At 40.2% G+C, this 18217-nt stretch overlaps 1 protein-coding gene across 1 annotated transcript in view; it reads right to left on the reverse strand.

The window, feature by feature from the left end:
- LOC110543706 (DNA repair protein SWI5 homolog) overlaps positions 1-16004 on the reverse strand; it is a 29512-nt gene extending 13508 nt beyond the window's left edge. The window contains exon 1 of the mRNA XM_060378768.1: positions 15993-16004. Coding sequence (XP_060234751.1) covers positions 15993-16004 — 12 coding nt within the window. The remainder of the gene's footprint in view (positions 1-15992) is intronic.
- Positions 16005-18217: the final 2213 nt, after the last annotated feature.

Below are 18217 nucleotides of genomic sequence, written 5' to 3' on the forward strand. Positions count from 1 at the left end.
CCATTGTGTAGATGTACCTCAATTTGTGCATCCATTCCTCCACTGAGGGGTATCTGGGCTGTTTCCAGCTTCTGGCTATTACAAATAAAGTTGCTACGAACATGGTTGACCAAATGTCCTTATTGTGTACTTGAGCCTCTTTTGGATATATGCCTAGAAGTAGTGGTATAGCTGGATCTTCAGAAACAGTATTCCTAGTTGTCTGAGGAAGCGCCAGATTAATTTCCAGAGTGGTTGTACAAGTTTACATTCCCACCAGCAGTGGAAGAGGGTTCCCCTTTCTCCACAACCTCTCCAGCATGTGTTGTCACTTGAGTTTTTGATCTTGGCCATTCTGATGGGTGTAAGGTGAAATCTTAGGGTTGTTTTGATTTACATTTCTCTTATAGCTAAGGACATTGAACATTTTTTTAAGTGTTTCTCTGCCATTCGATATTCCTCTATTGAGAATTCTCTGTTTAGCCCTGTACTCCATTTTTTAATTGGATTACTTGATTTGTTGCTGTTTAACTTCTTTAGTTCTTTATATATATTGGAAATTAGTCCTTTGTCAGATATAGGGTTGGTGAAGATCCTTTCCCAATATGTAGGCCGTCATTTTGTTCTGATGACAGTGTCCTTTGCTTTACAGAAGCTTTTCAGTTTCATGAGGTCCCATTTATTGATTGTTGCTCTTAGAGCCTGTGCTGTTGGTGTTCTGTTCAGGAAGTTGTCTCCTGTGCCAATGAGTTCCAGGCTCTTTCTCACTTTTTCTTCTAACAGGTTTAGTGTGTCTGGGGAGAATCTACTTGGCGGGGTCCTGAAAGAGATCTCCTCAGCTTTTTGTGTATGGTCAGCTGAATGGTGGTGCTTTTCAGGAATTGTCACAGTTCACTTCAGGCATATGGACCTGTGTGGTAACTGTCATGTTCAGGAAGGCTCTCCTCTCCTCAGGAGGGGTTGTGGTGATGGCTGCCTTGCAGCTGGGTTTCTTGCTCTGACTTTAATGAGCTGCAGCTGTTCCTCTTAAGGTGTAATTGTTGGGTGCAGCCCTCTTGAAGAACCAGGGATTCCCACAGTTTTGTCAGTTGAGCTAGGAATAACTGGTCAAACCTTGGAGCAGTACCTGAGGGCTGCTGTAATGGTACTCTGGCTTTTGTAGGTCTGAGGATGCAGCTGTGTGTCCCAGTGCCCTAGGGGTACTTAATAATGGCAGGTGAGCAAGGCACTCGTGCCTGCAGTAGAAGGCAAGAGCCTAGAGTCTGCGTGAATCCAGAAAGTCTTCTGTAGCTGGGTGTCCTGAGCATTGGACCTGATGATCCCCCCACTCTGGGGTTTCCTCCTGACAGGGACACCCAGACTGCTTTGGAGACCACTGTTCTCTCTGGGATGGCATGTCGAGTAGAACATGCGTGGCTCTGCCTTTCTGGCAATTGGGTTCCTGGGTGTCTGCCGAAACTGGGTAATTTTTCCTGAGGTCTTTTCAGGGTGGTGGTATCGGTTGAATGTTCTGAGATCAGACCTGCTATTCCCCTCCCTGTGGGTTTGCACCTGCACCAACTGAGAAACTCAGTCTCTGGTGCCTTGGGGCCCACAGTTCTATCTGGGCCAGTGAGTCAGGCATGTGGGCAGGATTCTGTGCTGGTGCCTGTATGCCAGGCTCGGCTCTGGGCTGGCTGCAGGGTGCCTGCAGAACCCCGGGTCTTTTCCAGGGATTGTCTGGGTGACCTAAGGTTGGTCTGAATCATTTCCTGCTCCGTGGGGTTATCTTTCTACTGGAAAACCCAGTCTCTGATTTTGTGGGGCCCACAGTTCAGTCTGGGACAGTGATCAGAACAGGCTGGCGTGTGGCTCTGGGCTGTCGACCAATCGCCTGGTGGAACCTATTTAGCTGGATGAGTTGAAGCTGACTGAATCTCCCCTGCCCCCCATGGGGTGTCCTCTCACCTGGGAAACACAATTGCTTGTGTTTTAGGGCTGAGAGTTCTGACTGCTGGTCACTGTGCCAATCCTGCTGTGCTGCTGGTCAGAAAGAGTGTCGTCCTGGCGCCACCATCTTGGATCCCCCCAATTTTAATATTTTTATATTAATCACAGGTTATTTACTTTGTATCCCAGCCAGATCCCCTCCCCATTCTCTCCCAATCCCACCCTCCCTCATCTCCTCCCTGCCCCTTTCCAAGTCCACTGCTAGGGGAGATCCTCCTCCCCTTCCATCTGACCCTAGCTTATCAGGTCTCACCAGGACTGGCTGCCATGTCATCCTCTGTGGCCTAGCAAGGCTGCTTCTCCCTTGGAGGGGGGAAGGTAAAAGAGACAGTCATTGAGTTCATGTAAGAAACAGTCCCTGTTCCCCTTACTAGGGAAACCCCCTTGGATACTGAGCTACCATGGGCTACATCCGAGCAGGGGTTCTAGGTTATATCTATACATCATGCATGGTTGGAGATACAGTCTCATAGAGAACCCCGTGATATATTTTGTCAATCTGGAGATCCTGTCCTCTCCTGGTCATATTATCTCCCCCTTTTATCATATGATTCCCTGAAGTCTGCCGAAGGTTTGGTTATGAGTCTGTGCATCTGCTTTGATACACTGCTAGGTAGAGTCTTCAGAGCCCCTCTGTGGTAGGCTCCTGTCCTGTTCCTTGTTTTCTCCTACATCCTATGTCCATCCCATTTGTCTTTCTAAGTGAGGATTGATCATCTTACCCCGGGTCCTCTTTCTTGTTTATCTCCTTTAAGTGCACATATTTTAGTATGTTTATCCTATCTTTTTTTATAAAAGTTCTTTGATTAATTTTTTTACAGTTTTTAAATTTTTTTATTAATTATACTTTATTCACTTTGTATTCCCCTTGTAGCTCCCTCCCACCTCCCCTTCCCAACCCCTTTCTTCCTCCCCTTTCTCCAAGCATGCCCCTCCCCAAGTCCACTGATAGGGGAGGTCTTCTTTTCCTTCCTCTGATCCTAGACTATTAGGTCTCATTAGAAGTGGCTGCATTGTCTTCTTCTGTGGCCTGGTAAGGCTGCTCCCCTCTCAGGGGGAGGTGATCAAAGAGCAGGCTAATCAGTTCATGTCAGAGACAGTCCCTGTTCCCATTACTATGGAACCTATTTGGACACTGAACTGCCATGGGCTACATCTTGTTTATCATATCTCATAGGTCTATATAACTGAGTATATGCCATGTGTGTCTTTCTGCACCTGGGATACTTCACTCAGGATGGTCTTTTCTAGATCCCACCATTTGCCTGCAAATTTCATGATTTCCGTGTTTTTAGTTGCTGAGTATTATTCCATTGTGTAAAAGTACCACAATTTCTGTACCCATTCCTCTATTGAGGGACATCTGGATTGTTTCCAGCTTCTGGCTATTACAAATAAAGCTGCTACAAACATGGTTGAGCAAATGTACTTGTTCTGTACTTGAGCATCTTTTGGATATATGCCTAGGAGTGGTATATTCTACAGAGAATTCTGTTTAGTACCATACCCCATTTTTTAATTGGATTGCTTGATTTATTGCTTTTTAATTTCTTTAGTTCTTTATATATTCTGGATATCAGCCCTCTGTCAGATGTAGGGTTGGTGACAATCCTTTCCCAGTCTGTAGGCTGTTGTTTTGTTCTGATGACGGTGTCTTTTGCTTTACAGAAGCTTTTCAGTTTCATGAGGTCCCATTTATTGATTATTGCTCTTCGATCCTGTGCTGTTGGTGTTCTGTTCAGGAAGTTGTCTCCTGTGCCAATGATTTCTAGGCTCTTCCCCACTTTTTTTTCTAACCGTTTTAGTGTATCTGGTTCTATGTTGAGGTCTTTGATCCACCTGGACTTTAGTTTATGCAGGGTGATAAACATGGATCTATTTTCATTTTGCTGCATGTAGACATCCAGTTGGACCAGCTCCATTTGTTGAAGGTGCTATCTTTTTTCCATTGAATGGTTTTGGCTTCTTTGTCAAAAATCAAGTATTCATAGGTGTTTGGGTTTATTTCTGGGTCTTCTCTTCAGTTCCACTGATCCACCTTTCTCCTTCTATGCCAATACCATGCCATTTTTATTACTATTGCTCTATAGTACAGCTTGAGATCAGAGATGGAGATACCTCCAGAGGATCTGTTGTTGTACAGGATTGTTTTGGAAATTCTGTGTTTCTTGTTTCTCCATATGAAGTTGAGATTTTTCTTTCAAGGTCTGTAAAGAATTGTGTTGGTATTTTAATGGGAATTGCAGTGAATCTGTAGATTGCTTTTATCAGAATGACTATTTTCACCATGTTAATCTTACTGATCCATGAACACAGGAGAGCTTTCCATTTTCTGTTATCTTCTTCAGTTTCTTTCTTCAGAGATTGAAGTTATTTTCAAACAGGTCCTTCACCTGCTTGGTTAAAGTCACCCCAAGGTACTTTGTTATTAGTGGCTATTGTGAAGAGTGTTGTTTCCCTGATTTCTTTCTTGGCCCTTGTGTCTTGGGTCTACAGGAGGGCTTCTGATTTTTGTTTTATGTATCCTGCCACTTTGCTGAAGGTGTTTATCAGCTGAAGGAGTTCTCTGGTTGAATTTTTGGGGTCACTCAGGTATACCATCATATCATCTGCAAATAGTGAAACTTTGACCTCTTCCTTTCTGATTTGTATCCCCTTGATCTCCTTTTGTTGTCTTATTGCTCTAGCTAGGACTTCAAGTACTATGTTGAAGAGATATGGACAGAGTGGGCAGCCTTGCCTTGTCCCTGATTTCAGTGGGAATGATTTAAGTTTCTCTCCATTCAGTTTGATGTTGGCTATAGGCTTGCTGTATGTTGCCTTTACTATGTTTAGGTATGTGTCTGGTATTCCTGATCTCTCCAAGACTTTAAACATGAATGGATGTTGGACTTTGTCAAATGCTTTTTCAACATCTAAGGAGATGATCATGTGGTTTTTCTCCTTCAGTTTGTTTATATGGTGGATTACATTGATAGATTTCCGTATATTGGACCATCCTTGCATGCCTGGGATGAAGCCTACTTGGTCATGGTGAATGATATCTTTTATGTGTTCTTGAATTCAGTTTGCAAGTATTTTATTGAGTATTTTTGCACCAATGTTCATAAGAGAGATAGGTCTGAAGTTCTCTTTTTTTGTTGGGTCTTTGTGTGGTTTAGGTAACAAGTTAACTGTGGCTTCAGAGAATGAGTTTGGTAATCTTCCTTCTGTTTCTATTTTGTGGAATAGTTTGAAGAGAATTGGAATTAACACTTCTTTGAAGGTCTGGTAGAATTCTGTGCTGAAACCATCAGGCCGAGGGCTTTTTTTGGAAGGAAGACTGTTGATGACTGCTTCTATAATGCCAGGTTCATGGGACCCTCAGAGAACACCAGTATACGCCTCGATGCAATAGCAAGAGAGCTTCGTTATGACAGTGATCGAACTCAGGACCCAAGTCTCACTGATGCAACAGTAGAGAAGTGGGACCCTGAGCTCTGAATGAACACGATTTTTAAAGGGAAAGTCTGTGAGCAGGGGCTTTCCATGGCAACAACCACGGGGGCACAAGCCTTGGCATTACAGAATTGGGTGATGTTTAGCAGGGCGGGGTAACCTTTTCTGAGGCACACAATCACAATGGCTAAGGCATACAATCACAATTGCTATTTTTCTGAACTATATTTGAAACATTGGGGAGCATTTTCCCACCCAATTCCCAACTGATTCTCATTGATTATTGCCAGGAACATTGTCTCTAATTTTTATGAAGCATTTATTCTGTATTATTTCCTAGAGGCTGTTGCTAGGAGAATTAACTTTGTTATCTACCAAGTGTACATTCTGTGATATTTCCTGATACCTGAATTCAGCTCCCAGTCAAGATGTCTCATTACTCAGGCTAACTATACCCAGGCTAACTTAAACTCTTCACTTCAATTTCCTTGGAGAATATAGGGCTATTCAGTCCTTCTACCTGATCTTGACTTAATTTTGGTAGATGAAATCTATCAAGAAAATTATCTATTTCTTTTAGATTTTCAAATTTTGTGGCATATAGGCTTTTGTAGTACGACCTAATTATTGTTTGGATTTCCTCAGTGCCTGTAGTTATGTCTCCCTTTTCGTTTCTGATTTTGCTGATTTGGATAATCTCTCTCTGCCTTTTAGTTAGTTGGGCTAAGGGCTTGTCTATACTGTTTTGTTTTTCTTTTCCTTCTATCTGTCCTCTTTTTCTTTGTTTGTTTGCTTTTTTCCTATATGGTTCAGTGTTGCTGAAATTGCCCAAGCCATCATAGCCACTGTGGGTATATGACACTCTGGGTACTATGTTATGTGGATGTGTCAAGTTAAAGTTCAATGTTCCACACACAGGCCAGATAGACACATGTAAGTAATCTTGATTAACCATTTTCTTGGGTAGTGTGTATGATTGAATGGAAATTCTTAGCCCATAAACATTCAGATCCAATTATGATCATTAGATCTAGGCTCCATCAGAGATGAAAGACAAATACTCAGGGTTTTCTCCTGAAATCAGCCCTATTTACTCAAACTTGTGGTCAGAAGGCACATCATTACTACTGCTCTTAATAACATTCCTGCTAGAGAGCTGGAAATGGTAAGAAAGGAATTATAAGACTCTTCAAGAGTCCACTGCCAAATCACTGGTGATTTTTTTTAACTTCCCAGAGTGTTCAAGATTACCAACTATGTTTCTGTTGTAGCCATAAAGAAGCTCCCAGACCACTGCAAGGTGAGTAGCAGGAGTATCTAAAATAGAGCTGAGTTCAATATACTAATCTTGAATTCTCAATGTTTGTATTTTTTACTCTTAAATTTAATTACACATTAAAAGAAACTTAGAAATCATTTCATTCATTTAATTCATAATTGACAACAATTTAATATAAGCTTCAGACACATGATAACTTCTATTTATGTAACATTCTGAGGTCTGGTAAAAAAAAATTATCTGGCATTTTCCTGTGCTTTTCCATTTGAGAAACAGAAGTTTTCCAAAAAGACAAACAAAATGAAACCATGGTTATCTTATTTCTGATGAAAAAAAAATCATTTGTTGAACATTAAGGAAATCTAGCCAGCTTCAGAGGTGTCTCAATGGCTCCCAGCATTTACATGGTAGCTCACAGGCATCCAAACTTCATAGGGGATCTGATTCTCTCTTCTGACCAGCTCAGGCACCAGGCACACCATGGTACACAGTATACATGTCAGCAAAACACTCACATACATAAATAAGTGTACAATTATAATGTAACACCTTTAAAAATATTCTGTATGCTCCAAACAGTGTAGCTTCTGTTTCAGAGAGGAAATCTGAAATCTAGCCATTTCTCTGAATCCATTTAAAAATATTCAGTTCACATCGTTCCATTATTAGTACTCTCTCCCATTGCATGAGAGAACATATTCATGTTTCTGGAGCCTTCCTGAATGAATCACTGGCTATTCGATATGCTGTGAGTTTCTAGAATTTTTCACCTGATTAGTGACAAATAGGTAATAGCAATACAATCATCACATCCATTACGTAACAGTTATAAATCTGATACCACCAATGATCTTTTAAATGCTGACCTTTTAAATGCTACTGAAAATACGAAGTTCTTGGACATGCAGTGACCCTCAGACAAGTGAAAGTAACTAAATTGGAGTTCAGAGAACATGTTCATGTTCTTCAAAGCTTTCTCATGTACCTGAAAACAATGTGTGGGGACATTCTATTTTCATATATTTATTACAATTTATTCACATTGTATCCCAGCTGTATGCCTCTCACTCTTGCCCTCCAAACCTTCCCTCCCTCCCTCCTCTCCTCACATGGCTCTCCCCCAGTGTACTGATAGTGGAGGTCCTCCTCTCTTTCCCTCTGAATCTAGCCTTATCAGGTGTCCTTAGAACTGGCTGCATAGTCTTCCTCTGTGGCCTGGTAAGGCTGTCTCCCTCCCTCAGGGGAAGGTGATCAAAGAGTCAGCCACAGAATTCATGTCAGAGACCACCCCTGTTCCACTTACTATGCCACCCACTTGGACACTGAGCTGCCATGGGCTACATCTGAGCAAAGGTTCTAGGTTATCTCCATGAATGGCCCTTGGTGAAAGGAGGAGATGGAAAGACATGGACTGGACGGGACAGGGGCTCCACAGGGGGAACAAGTAAACCACACAATCTGGGCCCAGGGGTCTTTTCTGAGACTGATACTCCAACCAAGGACATTCTTAATTAATTAATTAGTTTATTCAATTTACATGGTAGTCATAGCCCACTCCTGTCTCTCCTCCCAGTCCCATCCTCCCTCCTGAAACACCACTTCTCCTCTTCTGAGGAATTGGGGAACACCCTACCCGTACACTCCAGGTCCTTTAGAATCTAGAATGTGGTACATTCTTGATTGTTCAAGTGTAAAGTTAAACCAAACTACTATGATTTTTCTACAATGTTTCTTTTTAGCATTTTAGTATATTGGATAATACCCAGGGTATAATCTATCTGCACATCTGTTTTGTTGTTGTTGTTTTGCTTTTAATGGCAAAGAGCATTGCTATTATGTCCAGGAAGGTAAGGGTCTGTCTCTCAGTCCTCACTAAAATCCTCACTGTCAGTATAATCTTCATTGTCATTATAATCAGTGCTGAAAATACAGGCATAGGCCAAAAAAAAAAAAAAAAGTCTTTTTTTTTTTTTTTCAGTTTATTTATTACATCTCATTCCAGCCTGATCCCAGCCCCCTTCCTTCTGGCCTTCCCCTCTCACCTCCTTCTTTGTATTCTCCCCTCTCATTTTTCTCAAAGGAGGGGGGGAACCCTAAGAGCCATCAACCATCCAAACACCTCAAGTTCTAGTCCACAGATTGTTGGAACACAGTTCAAGAACGGAGATGTACAAAGGAAATTCTGAAAGATTGTGAAACAACATCAAGGAAAAAGACTAAAGTCTTGAAACCTCAGTTTCCTTGAAAGCACTGAATTGTTCTTGAAAGTGTTTTCATGCCCCTCCCAGGTGTGGCAGATAGGAGGGAATTTCTGTCAACTATTGTTACTCACAGGCTTCTGGAAAAACATGTTTTGGCCACATGCATCTTGTCCTTGTGGTTGTAGACTCTACCCAGGTGACTCCAATTCTCTGGATGAAATTGGATATTGCATGCAACTTTCATCTGCCCCATTTTTAGGGTTCACTCTCTAAGAGCCATGCCCCCAACTAGAAAGTTAAACAAGTGTTGTGTGTCCAGGACGCTAAATGTGTTTTGTACAGCAAACAGCATCAACCTGACCATTGTCAGAAAGAATAGCAACTGGAGGAAGGAGAAGCCATCCCACTTCAGTGCTCCTGAGGACACTGTCCTCATACTGTGAGTGGAAATGGGTTCTTTATGAACGTGTCGGGCATCATGAGAGTGGAAAAAATTGTACAAAGCAGCGTTTGATATGGCTCATAGAATTACTTTCAGAGTGCCAGCCCATAAACCGTACAAACATCTGTTCTTTTTATCATATACAAGGAGTGTGAAATATTCAAACTGATTAATATAAATGAGGGCAAATGAAGAAAGATTCTTATGATGTAAGGATGTTGGTGATATCAAGGTTGAAACTGGAAGGCTTTAAAGCTGTCAAAGGGGAGAACAGCAAAAGCCCTTCCCCCCACCGCAAACACACAGTGTAGTATGGTCCTATGCTCTCCAAACAAAGTGAAAAGTTTACACCTTTCTTCCCAACTTTTATGAGTTCTCTGTTACTCAAGCTTACCTTATCAGAGTATCCCAGAGAGAGTCCTAATGCTCTAGGGTGTGCATTGTACTGTCTCCTGAACCACAATGGAAATAATATACAGCAGGCATGCTAAATCACATCTGCAGGTTTGCTCACACTGGTTACCATTAGTTTCATATTCATATCATCTTCCCACAGGACATAAGATCCCACATGACGCAATTATGAGCAACACCTGAAAAACCTTCAATAGACGGGAAAGAAATTTCTCAGCTTTTCCATCCGTGCCTGGGGTGTATGTCAATCATCTCAAGTCAAATGATCAGAGGTCCTTCATCTTAAAGCCCAGACACTCTGCAAGAAACCAAGAGCCGAGCAGTGAGTTCATGCTTCCTTGAAGGACCCTTTCTCAGTTCCCACTTCAGTTCTGCATAATATATCAATACTGAGTGTCATTTTCTTTTTTGGGAAAGGGCAATGTAGACAACAAAAACATACTGAAAATAGCCCAGGTCAGGCTTACGAGCGCTCTAGATTGTGATGTCCAACTCAGCTTGTTTTTAGGGAGAACTTTTAAAATTAATTTATATTTTAATTAATTACAATTTATTCATTTTGTATCCCAGCTGTAGCCCCCTTCCCTACTCCCAATCCCATCCTTCCTCCCTCTTCTCCTCCCATGCCACTGCCCCAGTCCATTGATAGGGGTGGCCCTCCTCCCTTTCTATCTGAACTTATCCAATTAGGTCTCATCAGGGCTGAATGCATTCTCTTTCTCTGTGGCCTGTTATGGCTGATCCCCTCTCAGGGGTGGTAATCAAAGAGCCAGACAGTAAGTTCATGTCAGAGAAAACCCTTGTTCCCGTTACTAGGGAACCCACTTGGACACTGAGCTGCCATGGGGTGTATGTCATCTGTGCTGGGGTTCTAGGTTATCTCCATGCATGGTGCTTGGTTGGAGTATGCATCTCAGAGAAGACCCTGGGGCCCAGACTTTTTTGGATCTGTTGCTCTCCTTGTGGAGTCTCTGTCCTCTCCAGGTCTTTCATCTCCCCTTCTTTCATAAGATTTAAGGAAAACTTTTCAATTCATTCCTTCAAGCAGATAGTCAACATAGTGTGGAATGCCAACACACTGTCTACACAAAATTGTGTGTGCATGCACCTTTTGTCCCGTGAGAATGATTCCTAAGAACTGGATCCTCATTCATTGTTTTCATGATCAGAGCTAAAATACCCTAATAACTTCAGGTAGACAAACCTGTAGTGAATGCTATACAGAAAAGTTAAATGTATGGGATTGAAGATCATTTTTTTTTCTGGGCTTGAAAAGAAATGGCCTTAGGCTCCTAACCTGGTCTCTAATCTCATTTGAATTCCCACAACAAGGATGTTTCACGTATGTCTTTTAAACCTGGCTCTGGACACTAAATGGATATAATATTGATGCATGGAATCCATTGAATTTATTTTTCTAAATTATAATATACTTATATTATTTATTCTCCTTTGCTGTCCTTTCTCCACTCCCCCCATGTACTTCCCTTGATTGCCTCTAATTTCTTGTCTTCTTTAAAAAATAGTTGCATATGTACATGTATGAGCACACATGTATATACGCACACATGCTAACCCACTCCCACATATTACTCAGTCTATATAATACTACTTGTGTGTTCAGGCCTGACTATTTTGTGATAGACAGTCACCAATATTTTCTACTCTTAAGGAAAGCTGTATTTTGTTTTATTACTATTTTTTTACTCTTAATGCATTTGTTCTAAGTAACTTATTTAAGATTTCAAGTTGGTCTCATATTCTAAAATAAATCTTAGAAGAGCAAAAGAAATATTTTTAAAAGACCTATTTATTTATTTTCTGTAAATGAGTGCTCTATCTGAACGTATGCCTACCTGCCAGAAGAGGGAAACAAACCATAGTATAGATGGTTGCTAGCCACTTTGATGTTGCTGAGAATTGAACTCAGGACCTCTGGAAAAAGAGCTAGTGCTTTTTAGTGCTGAGCCATCTCTCCAGGCTGCATAAAGAAACTTTGATCTCAGATTTGAAATAATACTATGAAAACAAGGGTCTAGACTCTGGCAGACAAAAGCATTCATGCATATTTTCTAATGAAGGGCACATGCTGATGATTAAAGAAATTTGACTCAGCAAAAAAAAAAAAAAATAAAGAGTGGGAAGAGATACACTGTGACATTTGAGGACAATAGAAAACTTTCTAATATGAAGACCTATAAAGGTAGCTATGGAAAAGAATATAACCACCGAAGCAACTGACTGTACAAATAACTCAGAAAGCTGGTTCAAGTACATCATGATGCAATGTGGTAGTTATCCAGTATTGTCTTGTGAGAATTCCAACTAGGTAAAACACAGTTCAGATCTCTAACATCAGAAAGAGTATAGAGTATAAGGAAAAAGAATATCTACATAATTAGGATGACTAATCAATTTTAGCATGTGAGGAATGTTCTATTACAAATAATGTATTTGTCCATTACAAAAGGCACTTCCTGCAATCGGAATTCTGTTTTGTATTTTTAAAGGTTGTATAAACTACACTATTCCATGTAATAATCTCATTCTGTCTTTAGATGTGAAGGAAAAAAACATGAAGAAAACACAGCCTTACGTAACTTTGCTGTTCCACAAGGGCTCTGTACCCACCATGACAAAGTGTGTACAGCCCAGGCATTTGAGAAGCAAGGAAAATTGTTTGGGAAAGATCTGATTGCCAGTTATGGGGATGGCGATCTGCCCAAGGCAATTGTGGTAGGTCTTACAAGGTTCTTTTCTGGCTCTCTTAAGGATAAGATCTGCTTCTTAAATACCCCCTCCCTAGCCTTCAGTTCTGTCCTCAAATGGAGAAACAATTGTGATTCAAAGCATTGGCCTCAGAATAGGTAGGCCAAAGAAAGCTGTTCACCTGAAAACAGGTATTGGGAAAGTTGGGTTTAATCACTTTTCTATAGTGGATAATCTGATAAGAGAATGTTGCCTGGGTTTTCAGAGTTATCATTAAGGTGGTATGAGTTCAATAAGAGATGGAGGCACAGAAGCAGTTCAAGGTCCTCTTCATCTATGCCAGCTTTTGCATTGTACCTGTGAGCACAGTTGGTCTGGTTCCTAAGAAGCAAATAGTGTCCTGTGCTGTAGATGGAATGACACATAATTTCCTTTCTTCCTCTCAGGACATGCTGTCCTTCATCAACAAAATGGCTGAACACTGAGGGTGTTTTTATGATATCACCTAACATGACATCATGCCAAATCCTAAAAGAAAAAATTGGATCATGGATAGCATGTAAATCTAAACAACAAATATGTTCTTGTGGTCGCATCTGTCCTAAAGGTAGAGAGAGTCCTTGTGACATCCACCCTCAGGCTTCCTCTACGTCTGTGTGAGTAGTTTCCTTCATAATGCATTTTCTGAGTGATAGTAGATACAAGTGGTAGAAATCTGGTAAGCTCAAAAGGAATGTTCGCAACAAAAGGAATAAGGATTCCAGCATGAAGCAGCCATCATAAACTTTAATGTAATGAAGAATATTCCATCCTCCTCATGGGACACGTATTATTTCAAAAGAGTAACAGTTTGTGGGATGTCATTTCACATACAAATTTGTCACCTGGTATGCATGACTAGTCACATGCCTTTGGTACCAGTGTTCTTCATTTTCTGTCACTCACTAGTTTACTTCTGAGAGGCAGGTTTTTCTTCCTCAGTAAACAGCATGTGTCTCTTTCACATACTGACCCGGCCTGTAGGTCAGTCGAACAAGACCCTAAGAGAGGGGGTGAGGATAGGATGGGACAAGAGACCCAAAGAATGGAGACAAGACAGAATTCTGATCAAGTCTCCATTTATTGTTCTTTAGGTTACATCTTATACAGAGTAAGAATGGGCAATTCGGGGGGAGGAACTAGTTTTGGTGAAAATCACAGAGCAGGATATCCTCAAGGAAATTCTAAAAGCAGGAGAAAAGTTCTCAGGTATGCAGGAGGCAAGTTCTCATTCGGATACCTGCCAAATCTAAACAGTTGAGCACACATCTAAAGAACAAAGAACACCTGTGGTCCAGGGGTGAAAAATCACCATGTCGTGCTGGGCACACTGTACATCATGGATTCCAAGCAGGCTATAATCAAGCAGCCATTTTATAGCTTCACACAACATATATCTTCATTACATACCCCAGTGACTGCATGATCTCTCTGTCTCTCTGTCTGTCTCTCTCTGTCTTTTTCTTACACACACACACACACAAACACGCTACTAGTACCCAAATACAGGTCCTCATGACAGTGAAACAGGCATTCTTAATCACTGAGATATCCCTTCAGCTCCATAAAATGGTATTTTTATTTTATTTTTTAAATTAAAATTCAATTACAACATCTCATTTCTTCAAATTCTGGGTTCCAAGGTTCTTTCCCCACATCCTTCCACTTCCTTTCAAATACATGGCCCATTTCCTTTAATTGTTATTACTATATAAATACTTATAAATCCATTAATATGTTCAAACATCTTGATGAGTCCCCTCATGGTTGCTAGTAGATGGATTATTTCTGAGCTAACCATTTGGTATTGGATTACTAATTAGGGGGTTATCTTTGGGAAAGACTGTCTAACACTCAATAGTATTTATGTGCATATAGTTCTTTGTCTAGAGTTTGGCTTCATGACATTTCCTCATCCAACTAACTTGGATGATGTTTCTGTCATGGGCTGTTAAAGAAACCGTAATGTCGGACTGTCATGACTGAAGCCTGCTCCTCATTTCTAGAAGACCCAGATATAAGGCAGAATATCTGACCCTCTGCTTTACAGTCTCTGAGCCTTAACTAAAGTTCCATGAGCCCACTCTTCAGGAGTTACCTTGCATGTGTGTCCACTGGGCTATGAACCACGGGAACATTTGTTCTCTGTATTTTGAATAGCTATGGTTTCCTGTAATAGTCTCATTCCATTGCAAAGAGAACCTTTGATGAAGGGGTCAAAGCTACATTATCTGTGAGTATTAGCTTAAATATTTAGAACAAGACCTTCTCCTCTAATAGGCATGGTCTAAGTTGCAAGGTTTCCAGCACCAGGCATGATTTTCTGCTGCTGAGAAATCACACAGTTACTTATCACACTTGTCATTGTTGTGGTTCATAGGTGCAGTTGTGTAGGATTACTGTTTCCTGTCCCCAGCCCCTACTGTAGCTTGCATAGCACCTTTGAATACTGCTAAACCTAGACCTCAGGGAGGAGCTTTACCTGTCAGACCCAGCATATATCTTCCATCTCCTAAGTCTGAAGTGCACGGTGTCTTCTGCAATAGAGACTATCTTCAACTCTTGTGAGGTAACCCAGGGTAGCAACAATGGCATGTATACTTAGGAGACTCTCTTAGACTCCTTTGATCAACAGGTTTTTCATGCCTGGTTCTGGGATATTTATTAGTCTTTGTCCATTGTGTGGAGTATTGTTAGCCCAAATTTTAATTTTTATGTATACTTATTACAAATAAACTTATTTATATGCTAGTTTGCTAAATAAAAATATGATTTTTTTAATAATGTTTCAAACAAGCTGTGTGACTTTTGCCTGCTCACTTTCTTTCCACCTGTATTTATGTCTCTCCTTCCTCCTCAATTAAAACTGTGCCTGCTCAAGTTTAAAATGTATAGATTTTTAAACAATAAGTAAAAGGTTTTTTGGTTTTTGGTTTTTGGTTTTTTTTTGCAATTATTCTGTAATCAAAACCAACCGAAGCACTCACAAACAGCTCTATTCACTTACTGACCATAACTGTTCCCATCTTCAAACACTTTACTTTACGGTTTGTCTGAAAAGATGACTCGATCTGTGTTTCCTTCACTGGAATGAGCTGTTAATTCTATTTAGCTGTTTGTCATGTCACGCAAGAAACATTTTCTGCATGTAGTCACTTCGGATGGGTTTGCCTTCTAATCTCATTGACAAAGACCAATTTGAATTTTGATTTCTGAAAATTAAAATTGATTCATGCAAAAAGGGTTACAGAATAATAAAAACAAATTGTATAAATATCTTGAAGAGAAAACATTACAACAAGGAACAATTCATACTGATGTTTATTAAGAGGTCTTAAATATATGAATATTCATTATGTTTTATATTTTGTGTACATTAACATTTGCCTTCATATGGAAAGGGCTCAGATCCCCAGAACAGGGGTCACAGGAAGTTATGAGCTGCCATGTGGGTTTTGGGAAGTGAACATGGGTTTTCTAGAAGAGCAGCCAGTGCTCTTACCTGCTGAGCCATCTCTCTAAATCTGTATAGTGATACTCTAACGATTACCAACATATCTCCGAAATTAACCATTTCTGGTGCACAGTATTGCCATGACCCCCATTATTATATGGTTACACGATAAATGGCAACATTTCAGAAACACCTTACAACAGATGAAGTCATCTATATGATAGGTATATAAAGGACTCAGGCACTGCCTATGTGAGGTACACACTGAGTGAGTTGATTATATAGGAACAGTCTATATTAACAAACTCTACACTTTCTAAATTTTTCCTCATAATACCTTATCACATGCTCAAAAATTGGCTCAACCTACTATAGAATTAGCCATGTTGAACTATGCAGATTGCCAAAGAAGGTTTGGTGCATCTACATATTTATGATATAAGGGGGTGGTGACTGAGACAGTTTCTTCACTGGTCTATCCCAAGTACTTCAAACCATGCCTGGTACATGGGTCAGCTCTAAACATATTGGAATACTCTAGTGATTACTGAAGTGAAATCATAAAAATAGCTTGGTGCGCTTCCTAAAGTTAAATCTCTGAGACCTGTGCAAATGGCATGTGTCTGGAAACTGTCAAGGTGGTTTGAAATCTTCTCCCTGTTTTTGGATGACTCAGCAGGAAGGTTCCACGGAGTTTTCCCTAACAAAGAATTATCCATATTGTTGCTGGATCTCCAGGGTTGAGCTCTAACCTGACATTGTTTTTTTTCCTGTCCTGAACTCTGAGATCACACACTCATTCCAATCTGCTTTCCTATGGATCACAAAGTGTCACATTCCCAGGTTTCTGGTATTTATTTACAATTATTATGGAAAGATACACATTCCATTTCCTCCTCACTAGAACCATTTCCTCTCAAAGTATAAAGCATAAGCCTTTGCTTATGAGCACATGGGCACATGCAGTTAGATCTCTTGATGCAGAACCATTAAGGTTAGAAGCAAAAACCTTTGACCTGCAGAATTTAACATAATTTGTCTGTTCATGTCATTTAAAAACAGGAGTTGAAACTGAATGTCAAGTAGAAATTTGTTAGATTGGCTGCTTAATTCAGAAACCACCAGTTAAGTTGGAACACTGCTTTGAAGACAGTGGGCACATTTATCCTTCATTCTTGGAAATGACACACAGATCAGTAATTTGTCAAATCAGACGATGTTTGGTTAAGGTTGTAATATGCAAAATACTTTGTCAGGCACTTTAGAGGATCATATTTTCACATACAAAAGTTTTAATGGAATTCAGTAACTGAAAGTAGATAAATGAATGACTAATAAATACTATTGAAACAAACAAACAAAAACAGGAGTTGAGCTGAGGTATTGGTCCCTTTAGTGTGTGCTAGTGGGCTCAGCTGTCCAATTGCGGCCCTTTGAGCCAAGGGGATATCTCTCTGCAATCCCAGCACTACTGAAAAATCTGCTTTTAGGTTTCTAGTTTTGATGGGCAAAACTTTGCTAAGCTACATGTCAATGAGGTTTCAACCTAGGGCACAGGTTGAGAGCTATGGCAAAAGTTTTAACTAAACATCATGTATATGTTAAAGTAGTTTGAGTAATTTTTTGATTCATATTTTAACACAAAATATTTCATTTCTATTTATATAACGAGTTTTTTTCAAAATATTGAAAACAGACTTCTGACATTGAGACTATATGACGATTGACTTGGTGTCCTGGATCATGTCAAAATGGAGAGAAATTCGCTGCTGTACAGAGGTAATGCCTTGCTAATTTCTTAAACAACATCAAAAAGTAGATACAATGTTTGCTTAGGCACATTAGAGTATATATATCACAGAATTACTTAGTAAAATTATTTACCGACAATAAAACTGTCAATTGTTCACACACAAGAAAGACATTTTAAAAAGAGACATATGTTGAGTCACAGTGCCCCACGCTCATAATCTCAGCATTCACAGAGCAATTAAATTTGTCTTTTTACTGTTTGTTTGTTTGTTTCCAAAATCCTTACATGCAGAAGGAGTATCACTGAGAGCATGGCTGTGAGCAGGGAGACAGATGCAGTCTCAGGTAGCGCTCTTAAAATCCATGCTTAAACTCTGTATAGAGCCACTGTGCTGTCACACATTCCAAGAGAGAGAGTGAGAGTGAATGGCAACTTCTTTCTTTTTAAATAATTTTTTATTTTTTACATTAATTACAGTTTATTCACTTAGTATCCAGCTGTCACCCACCTCCATCCCCTC

This window comes from Meriones unguiculatus, chromosome 3 (assembly GCF_030254825.1).
Source record: "Meriones unguiculatus strain TT.TT164.6M chromosome 3, Bangor_MerUng_6.1, whole genome shotgun sequence".
NCBI classification, from domain to species: Eukaryota; Metazoa; Chordata; class Mammalia; order Rodentia; family Muridae; genus Meriones; species Meriones unguiculatus.